Genomic DNA, 17376 nt, shown 5'->3' on the forward strand with positions numbered 1-17376 from the left:
TCTGTTTTAGCACTCAAGTTTTTTGATTTGGGCGCCTTTCATGTTGACAAATATTTTTTTTTGATTGTGGTAGACCATAGGAATAACATGTATGAATGTAGAAAATGGGCATAGTTCCTCTTTGAGATTTTAAGACATGCCATCTCATTATCAAGTAATAAAAATGAGAGATATTGTGAGAAAAACTGGATGCTGTGTTTCATAATGTAATTTCCATTTTCCCAAATCTCAAAAGTAATCTATTCTATCATGACTCTTAATTCACACACTCCCGGCGTACTGTGTCACACCTTTTAAGCACAGACTGTTTAGCACTCATATCGCACTTGCAAATGGGAGTAAATCACATTATTTGCATTTGTAGCGTATGTATTGTATACATACTGAATGTGTGTGTAGGTGTGTAATGTATGCATGCAGTTACCTGTTTGAGTTCATTGTTGTGGTAGCATACATTCTGAAGCTCACTTTGTCTTATTAGTTCTTGTTTGGTTAGAAAACAAAATTAGTAAGGTTTCTTTCAAATAAGAAATGTTCACTGAGACATTTTTGACAGGTCAAAGGAAAAACATACATGTAAATAATCAAATTAATGTTTTAGCTATATCAGTTTTAGCTATATCTGGTGTTGTGCACCCTGGCACACTGTCATGGCATTTTGGGACACTTGAATAGAACCTTTGTCAATGTTATTCATAACACTTGTGCTTTTCCTATAAGTCAAAATGTCTGGTATAATGAAAGCCCAGTCAGCAGGGGTGTTTCAAATGGATTCGAGGACATCGGGGGCTTTGTCTTGACCTATGTAAAGGGATCCCTGAACTTTTTTTTTATAAAGAAACTCTATTTCAAGTTTTTTTATACACACTGGCACCCTTTTTTCCCTTTTAAAACATTTACTTTCCAGATAGAATATGAATTGTGATCTTAAAATATTAGTGGTTAGTAATTAGTATTGAGTAGAAACAGAATACTTTACAACTGCAATCATTAAAAATGTATTCATTGGAGTTTGAAAAAAATGTAAGTTTGAATGTTGAAAGTGCTGGATTGTAACTAAGTACATTATTCAAGTATAAGTATGAACTGAATGAAATGACAGATTATTAGAACTGGGGCTATAGAGAACCCCAGTAATGAGTCCTAAAACCAAGAAATACATGCATCTCAGCACCTCAGGTTCCCTCATCTCAACGTCAGTGTTTTTTTGAATGGGTTTTTTGTAAGAAGCCTTACATAATTTGTGTTTAACACTAGCATGTTTTGTCCCGCAACATTAAATACATCAGTAAATATCCCACTCTCAAACTGTGAAGCTTTTATGTCTTAAAAAAAAACAAAAAACGGTTGCAAACAAGTGGCTAAATGAGACTACAAAATGCCATCTCACTGATCATGATTTTACAGCCTCGTAGCAGTGGAAATGCAACTGTAGTGTGGTCTGTTTTAGCCCAGCAATAGCCTTTAACCTTAAGCAATCTAATTTAGGCTTAAAAAATCCTGAGGTGGTGCTAATTTGTGAAGAATATATAGTTGAACAAAATGTGTAAGTATCATAAGCGTTTGTTTACCACAGTTCATTTTCTGCATTCATCCAAAATCCAATTGAAAAATCCCATAGGCGTTTTTGACAAGGGAACCAGGGTGACGCTAGCTTCCGTGTTGGTCTACAGAAAAACCTCTTCCTTGGTGCACTCTATTTGTAAAACATTGAGGGCAGAAGCCTCTGATACAGGCCTAACAACGGCACTGCCAGTCAGGTTTTGATCCATAAATTACTGGAATATGTTGTAAGCAGACTTTAAAATTTTAAGTGCAGATGAAAACATTCCCACAGCTGATCTTAATTGAAAACAGTTATACTTTTATTTTGATACACTCTTCTTAAAGTGATACAGGAATGAGTTTTAAAACCTGTAAATGAGTTAGTATATTAGCATTCGTAGTTCCCTTGTCTCTAAGTCAATGTGTTTTTGTTTAAATGCCTGAAATAAGGCCTGTGGTTAATACAAGCTTAAGATACTAGCAAATTTTGTTCTATTACATAAAATATGTCAGTAAATACCCCAGTTATGAATTTTAAAGCTTGTATGTGTCTCGTGAGACAGTTGCTAACAAGTGGCTAAGTGAAACTACAAAACGTCATCATGCTGAATACGGATTTACAGCCTCTTTAAGTCATGTGACCGTAGTGTAGTTCATTTAAAGCCTAACGTTAAATTTTTACTTTTGGTGATTGCATTTATGTTTCAAAAATCCTAAAAGTTATGTTGTGAAGATTATCTTGCTGAACAAAGGTGTAAGTACCATAAACATTCGTTTTACACAGAGGTTATTTTCTGCAATGATCCAAAATCCAATGGAAACATTTCATTGGCTTTTTGACAAGGAAACCAGAGTGACGCTAAATTCAGGGTCACCATACAGAAAAGTGTTATCCCTCGGGCACTTCACATCCAGACAGTAGTATGAGGCAGATAATCTGTGAAAAAAAATCTTCTCTGCTTCTACTTAGTGCTCCTAATGGCATTTACAAAAAACACAAAAAACAACCAATGAGAGGTGAGTCTCTTAGGCAGCTGTAAATCATGCCAATTATGGTGTGAAGTGTTGATCAACTTGAGTCAAGAGTAGATAAATTAATAAATCCCAGAAATATCCTAAAATCCTAAGAACATCCTGAAATCCAAATGTCCTAAAATGGTATAAATGTCCTGAAATCCTAGAAATGTCCCAAACTACTGGAAGCACCCTAAATTCCAAAAAAACATCCAGAAATCGGAGAAACATCCTTAAATCAGAGAAACATACTAAAATCCTACAGACATGCTAAAATCAATAAATGTCCAATTGGAGCAGCAACTGTACTTTTAGATAGAATAAATACTCAACAAGTGGCAAAATAAAAACTGATGTTTGTTTTTGGTGCAATAACAAGACAGATAAAATATTTTTGACTGAGAATGGCGATTGGAGTCAGAGTCAACAACAGGATAGACTGAGAAAATTGCATTCTTCACTGCTGTATATTTTGCAAATGTTTGCATTAATTCACCATTTTGCCTATGAGAAAGAAGACAAATTAAATTTAGGCAGAAAGGCAAATGCCAATTATAGATGAATACAAGTCTTTCCAGAGTTTGTAGATCCTTTTTGGTCTGCTGCTCTTTTTAAAAGGTACAAAACTGATTAGCAATTAGATTACTTGCATAGCTCTGTGAATACTTTATCCTCCATTGCAGCTTGACATTTTTCTCAGCTTTACATATTTTTTACATTGCTATTTGCATTGCCTCTTTCTCACCAACTTCCACCTGCAGCATCACTTCACAAGCAAACAATCCTTTTCTGCCAGACATTATCTCCACACTGCTGAAAAAGAGGTTGAAATGACAGATGGAATGATGTTTCTTCACATACGAACGTCCTAAAATCCTATAGAAATGTCCTAAAATCCTATAAACATCCTAAAACCATCCTAAAATCCTAGAAACGTGCTAAAATTCCTGAATAATTCAAAAGTCCTAGAAACGTAGAAACGTGCTAAAATCCTTGAATTGTCCAAAAGTCCTAGATACGTGCTAAAATCCTAAAATATGATAAAATCCTAGAAACTTACTAAAATCCTTGAAATGTCCTGAAATCCTATAAACATCCTAAAATCGAGAACAGTCCTAAAAATGTACTCACATCCTAGAAATATCCTAAAATCCTGGAAACATGCTAAAATACAGAAACGTCCTTAAATCCTAGAAATGTCCTGAAATCCTAGAAATATCATAAAATCCCAGAGATAACCTGAAACCCAAACATCTTAAAATCCTTACATCCTAAAATACTAGAATTTCCCGAAGTTCTAAAATCCTAGAAACATCCTAACATCAGAGAATTGTCCTAAAATCCTATAAACGTGCTAAAATCGTAGAAAATAGAGCAGCAACTGATCTTTTACAGTTGGACTAAATACTCCAGAAGTGACACCATAAACACTGACACATTTAGGCAGACGAGACTGGGTATTTAATTTAGCAAATGACAGTTATGAGGAAGTCTTACCAGAGTTTGTGGATTCTGTTTGGTCTTCTGCACTTAAAGTTGCTCTTTTTAAAATGTGCAGAACTGATTAGCAATGACATATTTTGCATTTAATTGTTGAAAATACTACTCTTTGCAACTAAACCTCTATAAAAAACAGATGCAAGATCAGATTTGTGCATCGATGAATTTCAAAATAAATAACTTGTTTTCTTTTACATGCATAGCCCTGCAAATACTTTATCCACCATTGCCGCTACATATTTGTCAGCTTTATTTTTTTAATTATTATTTGCATCCCCTCATCCTTACCCGCTGCCACCCGAAGCACCACCATCACTTCGCAGGCAAACAAGCCTTTTCTGCCCGACATTATCTCCATCCAGACTCCGCTGGAAAGGAGGTTGAAATGACGGATGCAACCATGGGAGAGAGACCCGGGGACAGTTTATTTACATCCGAAGAGGCTGTGTAAGTTTAGAGGGAAGCCGCTGCGTGTGCCTCCCTCTTTACTTTCACCGACCCCCTCCTCCTCCGCTGGCAGAAATTTATAAAGAACAAAAAATCCGACGAGGGAGGGAGGGGGGTTGATATACGCCGAGGCTGAAATCGAGAGGCGAACCCAGGGAAAGAGGAGTAATTTGTACACGGGACTTTCCCCCTCTTAGTCCCCCCAAAGGAGGGGGAAAAGTCGCAGTATTGGAAACGAAAAGGAATGAGCTTCTAAGGGCGTGAAAACGTCTGCAATTGTGGATACTTTATATATTTTTATTTCGAAAAAATATGGCCGAGAACGTTCTGGACTCTGGCCCGCCTTCAGCCAAGAGGCCTAAACTCTCCTCTCCGGCACTTTCCGCCTCCGCCAGCGATGGAAACGGTGAGTATTGTTAAATGATATAATTTCTTGCTTCATTATTCGTTAAGTTTGTTATTTTTCGGCCGCTTGGGTCCACTTAAAGGAGGCGGAGGACGCGGGATTACTCTTCTGTTTTTGTCGTAGCTTGCTAACGTTAGCTAGCTAGTAGTGAGTGTGTGTCGGACGCGAAGCGGAGCTCCCCCAGCTAGCTCGCATGCTAACAGCCATTTTAGCCGGAGGTAGCTCTGTTAGCTCCGCGGCTAACGCTAGCTAACCGAATGCGGCTCTTCAACGGAAGGTCCCGTGTCTAATGGCTACTTCAGCCGGGCTCATGATAAGCTCAAGACAACTTACGATAAAGTTTATGCTGTCTTACACGTGTGCCAAATTGTCAGTCAGCTACAATCACCCCCAGTTCTGTTATTTGAGTTTTCAAGCGTCTAAAGCAATCTGTTGTTGCCCCATCATAACTCGGACCCTTTCCCAACAAGCTGCCGTTGATGGTGTTGGTGAAAGCAGAGGTTGCCGATGGTAGTGGGAGAGACAAATTTAGGCCCGACTGATTGTTAAGCTCAAATTGCTATTGTTGGTGTGTTTTTTTTCTCTGTGGATGTCGTGTGACAGCAGCTGAGAGCAAAACTGTGGAGCATGGACGGCGCCATGTCCTGCCACTGCGATATAAGTCAAGTTAGCAAGCAAATTTTGCTCCAAACACGAAGTAATCAGTCAGATTTCGTCACTTTACCAGTCATTTTTTTTTACCACCAACAGCTGCATCTGTGGCTGCTAAGATTGGCCGTGGCAGACTGTGGAAAAGGACTCCGTTAAATCATCCGCACACGTTCACGTTACCTTGCATACTATATTTTGAGGATCAATGCAGTGCTGTCAAAAAGGGATGCAGTCGATTCCACTCATATTTATTGTCTTGCAATACAGAGTGTTTATGTTTCAGTTGAGATATAAAAGCAGATGACAAATTGGAAAGATTGATATGAAAAATTTGTGTAAATTGTTGCATGCTTTTACCCTCATAAGGTAGTGCAAGGGTTGCAGCGGTATACAGGTTTTAAGGTATGAGAATTGACGGTTAGCATAGCGTGCACATTTGCTTGTTTACAGTATTGAAATAAAATGCAACACCTTGGAGAATCACACCGTTATTTTAGTTATTTTAGAAAATTATACTTTACACATACATACGTTTCAGTTGCAATAATAAATACTGTTCAACTAGATGAACATCTACTTATTTAATTCATTGAGGAGTCATTGCATCTGGCAATAATGATAACATTAACTCTGTATTATTGTAATACAGGGACACTGCAATATGTTAGGAGATGGTAATTTTACCTTGAAAATCTCATACCATTTCAGCCCTAACATGTGCTGCTGATAACTGATTTGTTAATTTTCAGATTCAGTTCCATTAAATTAGGGCTGCAGCTGTAGATTACTATTTTTGTAGGTCAATCATTTTGACTGTCAAAATTCATTAAAATTTGGGCTGTTCCTTGAAAGTTGCTTTAAGTCAAAAAGTCGTTGTTTTTGGTTGTTTGTTTTTTTAGTGCGGTGTTCTTCTGGGGACATTTTGGTCCCCAGATTTTGCTGCAGAATAAGTACTCTTGACTTTGATGCTACTCTGTGGAACAGGGAGCTGCAAACTTGCATGCAAAGGCATGGAGAGGAAGAGAGAAGACATTCTGTTTAGAAGTGATGGATTACCAACTCACAGAAACCTAATATGATACGATGATACAATGTCTGGCTTTTGTTTGATATCTAGTGTTGACAAAATGCTGTTGCACATTTACATCCCGTCGTTAGCACAGTTAGCTTTTTTCTATATGAAGTGAATGCTGCTGTCACACTAAATGTCCCACTGCGCCCCGTTCAGAATTTTAAATTTGTATGGAAACCAAAATGAATCGTCAAATATTCATATTGAACAGCCAAATCCAATTTGAGTAGTATAATTCTGACTCTGGTACAGCCCTAATTAAGATGTAAAAATGGCCATCACATCTGATAATTAGGTCTAAATTACATGCTGTACTTTGAGAAATTTGGGGATGCTCTTTGGTATTGATGTCCATCATGAAGATAAAGAAAGATATAACATCATGCCTTTTGCCTGATGTGTGTTGTTGAACTTAGTAGATTCAGACTGACACGTGTCTCTACTTACTTGGCCCCATTTTGTAGCATTACTTTTATGAAATGGTCCATTTGTCACCTTGTCTGTACAAACCTGTCTTTGCAACATGTTGAATCACTTTACTGGTCAGGGATTCTTTATGCAAGAAGGCCATGTGGGTGTGTGTGTTTACATATGTATTTGTGCACACAGCTTCACACACCCAATTTCTTCTGAATCTCACCTGGAGTTTGGTGCACAGTTTCTTGATGGCATACTAGTGATTTCTGATGGGAGAAAATTGTCCAAACAGCTTTTATCACTTTTAATGTCAAGCATGCAATTGCATTTTCACTCAGTCATGCTGAAAAATGACGGATTATACCAGCTTAACATGGCTGTGGCCCTTTTTGTCTTCCTCTCACCTTTCACTGTTTTCTCTCCCATCTCATTAACTTCCCCCTCCTTAACTTTACATTTCTTCTCCATTTTAGATTTTGGCTCACTGTTTGACTTGGAGCATGATCTCCCAGACGAGCTCATCAGCTCTAATGAACCAGGCCTGGTCAATGGTGGGGATCTCAGCCAGTTGCACACCACTCTGGGAGGAGGACCTGCAGGGCTGGTTCCTGGCGGAGGCAGTGGAGGGGCAGGAGGGATGGGACTTGGACTTGGCCCTGGTGGAGGACAGGATGCGGTGGCCAAGCACAAGCAGCTGTCCGAGCTTTTGCGTTCAGGTGCACCCACCTCGACCCAACAAGGACACCAAGGAGCCATGGGCAGCCCAGGAGGCCCCACTGCCATGGGGCAACACTTAGCAAACATGAAGGCATCCCCTGGCCAGGGGCCTCCGCAGATGATGGGCCAGGGGCAGCAGCAGCACCTCTCCCCTCAGCAGCAAGCCAACATGATGCAGCAGCAACAGAACGCTGCAGCTGGAATGATGGGTGGCATGAACAGGGCCATGATGGGAGCACAGCAGAAAGGCAATAATGGACAACAGCAGCCAGGCATGATTGGAAGCCAGGTGATGAATGGCTCCCCCAGGATGGGCTTTGGGAATCAGGGCATGGGTGGCAACAGCAACCTGTTGGCTGAGACCCTACAGCAGCAGGGAGCTGCAGGCCAGGCTGGAATGAGAGGCCAGCAGCCTGGAGCCATGAACAAGGTAGGGACTATTTCAGTTATTGTTATTTTTCCATGTAGGTGGTGTATCATCACATATGTGAACTGTTTCATTCTCCTTTTTTTAATGGAATCTATATGAAAAAGAAGGTTGTATTGGATGAAAACTAAAAAATCCTGTATTTTTTTGATCTCACGTCATCTTCTAGTTAATGCTAAAAAACCATTGCTACTTACCAAAACCTTACTTTTGAAATGGAAACAAGGACGAATTTAGGCAAGCTTGGGTACATAATTGTTGAAGGCATTGTACCTTTTATTTAATAATTTAATATGGTAACAGATAATTTTGTGCATGATTGATTGTGCATGTGAAAAACCAGGTCACATATTATATCAAGCTTTAGGATTTCCCACTTCTACTTTTTTGCAGCCCTGTTATCCCCCAGAAAGAGACCTTATTTTTTAACACAACCACAAGGTAGTGCTCTGCATCCATGAACGTATCTATGTGTTTAGCAGCCATGAGTGACGCACAGCACGCTTATGCTTGGTGTAGAAGTGGCAGAAAACGGCCCCGCTCGTGTGATTGACAGTCCCACAGGAGTGACAGTAAAAGTGTTGCAGTGGCAGCTGCAGCCGCCGCTGCTGCTGAATGAATGTGGTAGAGATGTTTGATGTAGCGATGTAGAGATCAAAAGCAGTGAGAGGGTTTCCAGGTTAGTTATAAGAAGCAGTAAAGGAAAAAAGCAGCGGCAGCGGACCCTCTGAAAGCTGTTGAAGGAATGAGGAGAAGGGGAAAGAGCCAGGGATACTGATGGGGATTAGATGGGTGTTTTGAAAAGAAAAGTTCAGATGATTCCCTCAATGTGCAGGGAGAAGAGAGGAAATATTCATGTGAAATTGCCATTACACTCTCTGATGTTACTTCTGTTGTTAAGTTTTGGTCTGCAGAGGTTTAAAGGATTTTTTTAATGTTTAGTAATGAGCAGTAGAAAGTCAGAGTGATAAAAGCATGTTGTTTTGGAGACGAAAACTCAGGTTTTGATGGAGTTCATCAATCTCAAACTTATCGGTTCAGTTTGATGTCAGTAAGCCTCTGGAGACAACAGCCAGTATTTCGGGAGAGCCGGTTTTACAAGCGGATTTTAGGGCCAAGACTTCCTCTTTGTGCACCACTTATTTTAGCTAATCTTTATAAACAGATGGCTGAATATAAATATATATACATTTTAAAAAGGCTTTTATAAAGCTAATTTGTTGTCAAATGATTGCTGATAGGTTCTAAAATTGAGTTTAGGCCAATTTGTTCTTCCTCTCCACTAGAGCCCTTCCAATATATCAGAGTTGGCTTATTTGTTGTCCAGTATGCACAATAGAAAAAGTGTATTTTTAACTGAACATATTGCAGAAACTGTATTCTCCACACTGACTGTTGACCAATTATGTTTGAGTCGCAGGTAAATACGACTCAGACTGCAAATGGACCTCAACACAGACCACTTAACATACCAAAATCTAGTCCTTTTGCATATTTGCAGATATTTGTTTGTAAAGTTTAGGAGTTCATGATGTTAGGAAATATCTACAGGTCGTGCTCATTTAACAGCTCAGATTTGAGATCTTGGGGAAACACTGGGAGATTATATGCACACTGTAATAACAAAAAAACTTGCTACTACGTAGATCTTTTTTGTCTTGCATTGCCTGATCTCCAACTTCACTCTCTTTTAAGCTTCATCTCTCTCCATCATTCCTTTTAACTCTGTCTCTCCTCTTTTTTCTTATTTACTTCTAGATGGGGATGATGGGGAACCCAGGGGGCCCTTTTGGAGGTCCCTATGCAGGGCAGGGGAATCAAGGTCTGGGAGGCGCAGGGCTGGGCCCTCAGCTCCAGAACAAAGGTCCCATGGCCAACAGCCTGGCCCAGTTCAATGTGGACAAGAAAAACCAGCCCATGCAAGGAATGGCCGCCATGGTAGGGAATTAATACACTGAAACATGTTTGTGCGTCAGATGCTAGTATAAGTTTTTTAAGTTGGCAGATTTAACGCAAAATGATTACTTTATCTCTCACCTGTCTTCCCATTGCACCACCTTGCAACTTCTGATTCCTCCCATTTTATGCTGGTCTTCCTCTCGCCTCCGTTACCCTCTAATGTATCTCTTCCTATTTCTTATTTGATTACTACTTTTGTCTCATCCGCACCACCCTTGCCTTTTCCCTCCTATTTCACTTCCCAGGGCTCCCAGCAGTCACAAACAGGTGTGGGTGGTCCCTCTGGTGCACCTGTGGGAGGAGCCCCAGGGATGGTACCCAATGCTCAGGCAGGTCTGGTGGGTCCCGGTGCCCAGGTTTCTGCAGCATCTGCTGCTGCTGGAGCGCCACCCACAGCCGACCCCGAGAAGCGCAAGCTGATCCAGCAGCAACTGGTGCTCCTGCTTCATGCACACAAGTGCCAGCGGCGGGAGCAGGCCAATGGTGAGGTTCGGCAGTGCAACCTGCCCCACTGCCGCACCATGAAGAACGTCCTCAACCACATGACTCACTGCCAGGCTGGCAAGTCCTGTCAGGGTGAGTTGAGGAGATGCTGCATGCTTCTTTACTCATTGTTTGACAGGCAGGCTTGTTACAGAGACAATTTTGTCTGTGTTCACCTACTCTGATTTTGCTTGTACAGCTATCTATTGTAGTCTATAAACATAAGGAAGCTTCACCATTTGATATACTCCTTGGTTATAATCAACATGGTCAGTGTAGTTTATTCTGATACGACATTGATTATTTTAATATACTGCCGATAGAGTACCTCTGTCTTGGGCAGATGTCACCGTGCATGCTCAGATATGAGGTTTTGGTCATCTATCTTTCTTTCTGTCTGTCTCTATTTTTATTTTACATGACCTCACGTTGTTGTATTGTCCTGTCCCTTTCCCCTCCTCACACACCTCTGTGTTTCCCAACTCTCCTGTCTTTCTGGCCTTTTTTCACCCTCAGTTGCTCACTGTGCATCATCGAGGCAGATCATCTCCCATTGGAAGAACTGTACGCGACATGACTGTCCTGTCTGCCTGCCGCTGAAGAATGCCGGGGACAAGAGGAACCCGCAGTGTGAGTGTCTGTATCTGACCAAACAACATTATACATTCCTTTTAATGATATTATCATATTGTGTTATTCATATGTCATCATAAATTTTACTGATGTTGTGATGTGATTTTGCACATATATTTACTAGGGCTTTCCCGATCATGTTTTTTCGCCCTGATCCGAGTCATTTAATATTGAGTATCTGCCGATACGATACCTATTTTCCTAGAAAAGACAGCTGCGCAGGGCACACTTTAAATAGCCTTTTTTAAAGTTACTAAAATTAATACAATGTATAGCCTGTGTTTGCCGATATGAATATATTAATAACCCTTTCATGCATTAGGGAAAAAAACCTGCATCAAAACTGTTCCTTTTTTATTTATTACCCTACTAAGTAAAGTATAAAATTACAAACCCCTCTTTGATCTCTTCGGCCTTGATGCTGTCTTGAGGGAATTTTCGTGCCATATAGGCTGAGCCCTTTGCAGCAGCCCGGGTTTGATTCTTACCCGCGGCCCTTTGCTACATGTCATTCCCCAATGCAGCTCCACATTGTCTGTCTGTCTCTCCTCCTTGAGCAGGCAGGGTGGAGAAACACCACGCGCTATTGTTGAAAGCAAATCGGGAGGTTCTTACACTGAATTGAAATAAAACGAGCACTTGTTACTTTGGTAATTAACAGTCTCATACTGTGTTTTTGTTAACGTTGTGTGGTGTTTGGCGGCAGGCGGGGCTCAGCCTTTGCCCTTATACACACATGAGCTCAGCAGAGTTGAGAGACACGGGTCGGACGAGCTTGTTGGAGTTGTTGACAAAGGCCGCACTCCATGTTGCTTTTCATGAAAGAAGAAACACCTGTGTGATAGCTGACATAAAACAGGATCGGAAAAGGATCGGATCAGGCTCTATATAGCTTAATGTAGCTGATCCTGGTCAAAATGGCTTGATATTGTCCCGATACTGATCTTTGAGATCAGTTTTGGACATCCCTTATATTGACATAAAAAGATAATGCTATGAATGTTATGATGCTGATAAAGCCTACTGTCAGTCTGTGCTTGATTGAAACCTGCAACCTTGGCATTATTAGTGAGTGAAACACAATCTATAGTGAACTAAAGGATAATATGGTGATGAGGTTTGCATGAATAATTAGTCAAGTCAGGTTTTTCTTATGCTTAGTTCTTCACATTCTGTGGTTCAGATCAGATGTATTATTAACACTCTCCTTCTCTTATGTCCTCACAGCTCTTCTTGGTGCAGCTGCTGCAGGTCTGGGCAGTTCTCTTGGGGCAGTACCTGGTGGTCAACCAAGTGCACCTAACCTCAACCCGCCGAGTCAGATTGACCCCAGCTCGATAGAAAGAGCCTACGCAGCCCTAGGCCTTACCTACCAGGGCAACCAGATCCAGGCTCCGACCGCCCAGCCCAATATGCAGGCTGGCATGAGGCCTTTGAACCCAATGGGTGAGTTAGGTTGCATGTTCATTTTCAGTACTCTCCAGAACGATAGACCTTTCCCTGTTTCTGATAGCAATGAAAGTTAAGCATTTTTAAGAGCCAATACAAGAATTTAAGAAAGGAATTTTTAAATGAAGAGAGAATTGTATAAAAGTTAGATGCTTCAAGTGGCATCAGTAGTCATATGTTGTCAGAAAGAACTCTGTAAAGTGCCAAGAGTGTCTTTCAAAGGGATCCACGTAAAATACTAGGGGAGCCTCTTGGATGCTGTGTGTTTTTGACATTACAAGGTACATGTCCAAGCCCAAGGTTTTTAACTGTGGCGCTTTTTACACAGAGATTCCGCTATAGGGCTGCTACGAAGGTCTTTCTTTGCGCTGCCTTTGTATTTTTTCACAGAACTAAACAATGGCAACATCATGCCACTCCAGAGTCCGATTTTTATACAGCATGCCAGCATTGCAGAATCAAAAAAGGCATGACGTTTAACACAACAGCGTCTGCCTCTGGTGTGACATATAGAATATACGTCAGTGGTGCTTTACAAACACTAACAATCATTTACCATCCCTCTTATTTTGTGGCTGATCTTTCCTCTGTTCAGAGGGTTAGGAGCTACTGGACCTCATTGTTTTCCCAATTTGCGGACTTTTTCGGCTGTTGTTCTTCTCTGAGTTAGCCCCTTACTGCTACTAGCTGCTTTTTTTAAAATCACCCGCCATGGGTCGCATGCATAGCACACCATCAAATTGTCACACCTGTACTGCCTGCTGTTCCTTTTATACAGCCATTGATCCAGGGCTACACTGAAGAGGTAGTGTAAAAGGGGCTTGTGTTATAGTGGTTAAAGGGGGCTTGCGTTATACACGACACCATTTGCCATAGGGCCTACTCATTATTATTATTAATGGGGGAACATAAGTAATTCAAACTTGAAAAATGTCTTGTCCCTTTCACGTATAGGTGCAAATCCTATGGGAGTCAACGGAGGTGTGGGAGCTTCTCCTCAGAGCCAACAATCCAGCCTGCTGCAGGACACTATGATGCACCTCAATGTGAACAGCCAAGGGTGAGAAAGAATACAAACATGCCGATGACTAGAAGCACCTATCGTGTCCTCATCAAACCAGGGCAGACATATCTATGTTTTTTAGATGTTAATTATTGACATTATGCCCTCCTCTCTTCCAGTCTGATGAATGATGCCAGTGGGGTCGGCTCCATGCCCACAGCAGGCCCTCCCTCTGCCTCAGGCATGAGGAAAAGCTGGCATGAGGACATCACACAGGACCTACGAAACCACTTGGTACACAAACTGTAAGTGTCAAAGAGGAACTCTATGCTACTACTTTTTAAAAATATCTATATATTTTTATATATATTTTATTTAATCATATTCTCAATGGCATGTTAACACAAGTCATTTTCCAACAATATGCAACAAACATGTGAGTGTAGAAAGTTGAGTTTGATAGGTGGCCCCAGATTGTGCCTCTCCAACAATACCGCTTGTAACGTAAGCAAGCCTTCATAAGCATTGGTGGTGAGATGATGTGGTACACGATTGAGAAATATATTCCTCTGCAGTGGCAAGAAACACAGCTGGCGATAATTGTACTATATTCTAAACTTGACAAGATTTTAATTGCTGACAAACTGCAAAGTTGACCACAATAAACACCAGTGCTACCAGTATGCAGTGGCACTTTCCCAAATACACGTGCTAACTAAACAGGTAATCTCATTTGTAGAAAAGTCGCAAACCCCGCTATAACACAGTTAGCCGCACAGAAATTCTCTCAGTTTAGCAATACTGAGAAAGGAGTGAACAATATTTTTTTGTTCACTTCTGTCCCCATTTCCTCTTCTTTATGTTTTTTCTTCTGTTTGTTCTCTCACCCACAGAGTCCAGGCCATCTTCCCAACTCCAGATCCTGCCGCTCTCAAGGACCGCCGAATGGAGAACCTGGTGGCCTACGCCAGAAAGGTTGAGGGAGACATGTATGAGTCAGCCAACAGTAGAGTAAGTTGGTCTCTCCTTTATCTCAGTGGGTTACTCAGAAAAGAAGATGTTGTTGGGCGCAGGTGAAAACGTAGCGGGTATGAGCTTGACTGGTGAATCACTCAGTGTTGACTGCAATAGATGAAGCCCTTACTGTGTGCTATAGTAACTTGTCTTCTTCTTAGCTGTAAGACGTCATCAAAAATGTTAACTTTAGTTCTATTTTAACATTAGATCTTTAAAGAGTTTTTTCCTGTTCTTTCATGGCTGAGAAGTTTACACCCTTGTCACATTTTTCTGATTTCATTCCTTTCTTTTTGACAGGCTGAGTACTATCACCTGCTAGCAGAGAAGATCTATAAGATCCAGAAGGAGCTGGAGGAGAAGAGGAGGACCAGGCTCCAGAAACAGGGTCTGGGCCTTGGGCCTGCCGGCATGGGACAGCCCCCTACTGGACTACCACCAAGTAAGTTGTTATGCAGCATGTTGTAGACCTGGATGTGCTGTTTTTATGCAGGACTGCATTCATGTGAATGATAATTTAATCCAGTGGAATATGACATTGGGACATTTTGTGTGTCTCACCTCTTATGTTAAGATATAAGTAACCAGTGTGTAGGATTTAGTGGCATCTAGTGGTGAGAATTGCAGATTGCAACCAGCTGAAACTTCTCCAGGCTAAAATTCCTTTAGTGGTCATTGTTCATGAGGCTGTTGGAGAGGTCTGCTCTCTAGAATAAATGGACCTGGTGACTTAAATTGGAAAAAATGAATAAAGCTATTTCATGTTACAAATCTTGGATTATAGCAGGCGGGCTGCTTGCCCAACACCTGTAAATGTGTGCTCACCTTTTTCCTCTGATAACTTAAGATTCAGACATTCAGGAGGTTTTTATTGTGAGCCCAATTTTTTCCAGAAATCTCTTCCTCTCTAAAGCAGACGTGTTGAGCTAACCTGGTTAAAACACTGAATGAAGCAGTTTCATGTTAAAATTATCAGTGTTTTTCCGATGCTGCTAGTAGCGGAAATTCGCCAACTATGACGGCCAATGTGAAAAATGCAAATTTCCCTATCTGGACTTAGTGTTTGGTTTGTCCAATCTGGGCTACAGTAGAAACATGGTGATACAACATGGCGATCTCCATAGAAGAAGACTCGCTCCCTCTGTAGATACAAGCAGCTCATTCTAAATAACGAAAACAAGATTCTTATTTTCAGGTGACTATACACTTAAGCAAACTTCCTATATTCCGTTTTTCTGCCAATATATCCCCCTAAATCCTACACACTGGATCTTTTAAAATTAAGTCATGATGTGTGACTACAGAGTTTTCACTGCAAGATTATTTGCAATATCTCGATCTCTTCTTTTTGCTTCATTTTGCAGAATTTAAGGGCTCAATTAAGTCCGTTGGCAAGTTGCAAGTTAGGTTGTTTACTGGACAAATGGTGCAATCCTGACACTATTTTTTGAAAGTGGCAGAATGGACTTGCCCATAGCTTGTTTACTAGACAGTTTTGATAACTCATTATTCAACCTGGTTGGAAAATGTTATAGCTGAGAAAGGGTGATAATGTGAATCCCAATTTTCCAGTTACTTTTGCCATGCAGTGCACTTTGTTGAGGGTTTTCTCATTTATTTTTGTCAGGCTTGGTCCTCGGAAGAGCCTGTGTCAGTTGATTTCCGGTTTCACACTCGTTATAAATTAATGTCCCACATATGTTTTGAAAGAGCCTCAAACTGAATTTCCAGATGGAAAGTTTGCATTTCCTAGGATAGCGAAGAAATGACCCGCCTTACTCCGCCTTACTCTGCTTTTGAGTTACTTACGCAGACATTCTTACCGTAACCCATCCAGCCACCAAAGACAACGAGTACTGGGCAATCATAGAAAGAGCATTTCTTTGCTATACTTCAAAACACGAATTGACTTCCTGATGTCTCTGTTCAGGTATTTGTTAACTCATAGGTCCAAATGATCTTTTCTTACCAGACAAACTGAGGAAAAAAGATGAAACATTTCAGAGTTTGTACAAACCTCTCCACACATGCTTGGTTAAGCATTTCCACCTGTCCCTCTCTCCTGTGAAAAGACGACAGCTTAATTCTCTCAATCTCCTGTCTCTGTTTTTACAGACGGTCCTCTCCCTGACCCATCAATGGTGCGACCAGCCGGACCAAATCAGATGGTCAACAGAATGCAAGGCCCAGGTACAGAACCACAGGGAACCTAGATGAATTATTTCAAATAATCAGTTCATGGCAGGACCGACATTTGTTGTATCAGAATGTTGATCTAAGTAAAGAGACTTAATCTTGTTTTACACAACAACCTAGAAACCACAGTGCTGCACATAGAATTATTTTAGAACAAAATACAATATGTAGTTTCCACAGGAAATGTTATATGTCGTATAACAGTCTCTGTGTTTTTTTTTTCCAGGTATCAATCAGTTCAATCAGATGGGGATGCAGTCCATGGGCCAGAGGTCTACGCCTCCTCTTCCCATAGGAGCATCTGGCAACCAGGTCAGTACTGAACACACACCATGCATCACATTGTTTTGTTTCTAATGTAACCGTAAACACAATTGAGAATTCACGCAAGTGTACTGTGTTATTTTCTGTTTTGGCTACCAGAGCGTATTGTTTGAAAGTTT

The 17376-nt window shown here is 40.9% G+C and overlaps 1 protein-coding gene across 4 annotated transcripts in view; it reads left to right on the forward strand.

Annotated features, from left to right (window-relative positions):
* The first annotated feature begins 4506 nt into the window (after positions 1–4506).
* The window catches only part of ep300a (E1A binding protein p300 a), a 31064-nt gene continuing 18194 nt past the window's right edge, over positions 4507–17376 (forward strand). Inside the window, exons 1-12 of one of the 4 annotated variants that reach the window (XM_042508360.1) lie at positions 4507–4912; positions 7526–8199; positions 9955–10134; positions 10401–10731; positions 11155–11274; positions 12499–12717; positions 13675–13780; positions 13903–14028; positions 14617–14734; positions 15038–15179; positions 16853–16927; positions 17160–17245. In XM_042508360.1, coding sequence (XP_042364294.1) covers positions 4819–4912; positions 7526–8199; positions 9955–10134; positions 10401–10731; positions 11155–11274; positions 12499–12717; positions 13675–13780; positions 13903–14028; positions 14617–14734; positions 15038–15179; positions 16853–16927; positions 17160–17245 — 2271 coding nt within the window. In that variant the 5' untranslated portion in view covers positions 4507–4818. The remainder of the gene's footprint in view (positions 4913–7525; positions 8200–9954; positions 10135–10400; positions 10732–11154; positions 11275–12498; positions 12718–13674; positions 13781–13902; positions 14029–14616; positions 14735–15037; positions 15180–16852; positions 16928–17159; positions 17246–17376) is intronic. The other 3 variants (XM_042508361.1, XM_042508362.1, XM_042508363.1) reach the window with 3 other exon arrangements.

This window comes from Plectropomus leopardus, chromosome 19, assembly GCF_008729295.1.
Source record: "Plectropomus leopardus isolate mb chromosome 19, YSFRI_Pleo_2.0, whole genome shotgun sequence".
Lineage (NCBI taxonomy): Eukaryota > Metazoa > Chordata > Actinopteri > Perciformes > Serranidae > Plectropomus > Plectropomus leopardus.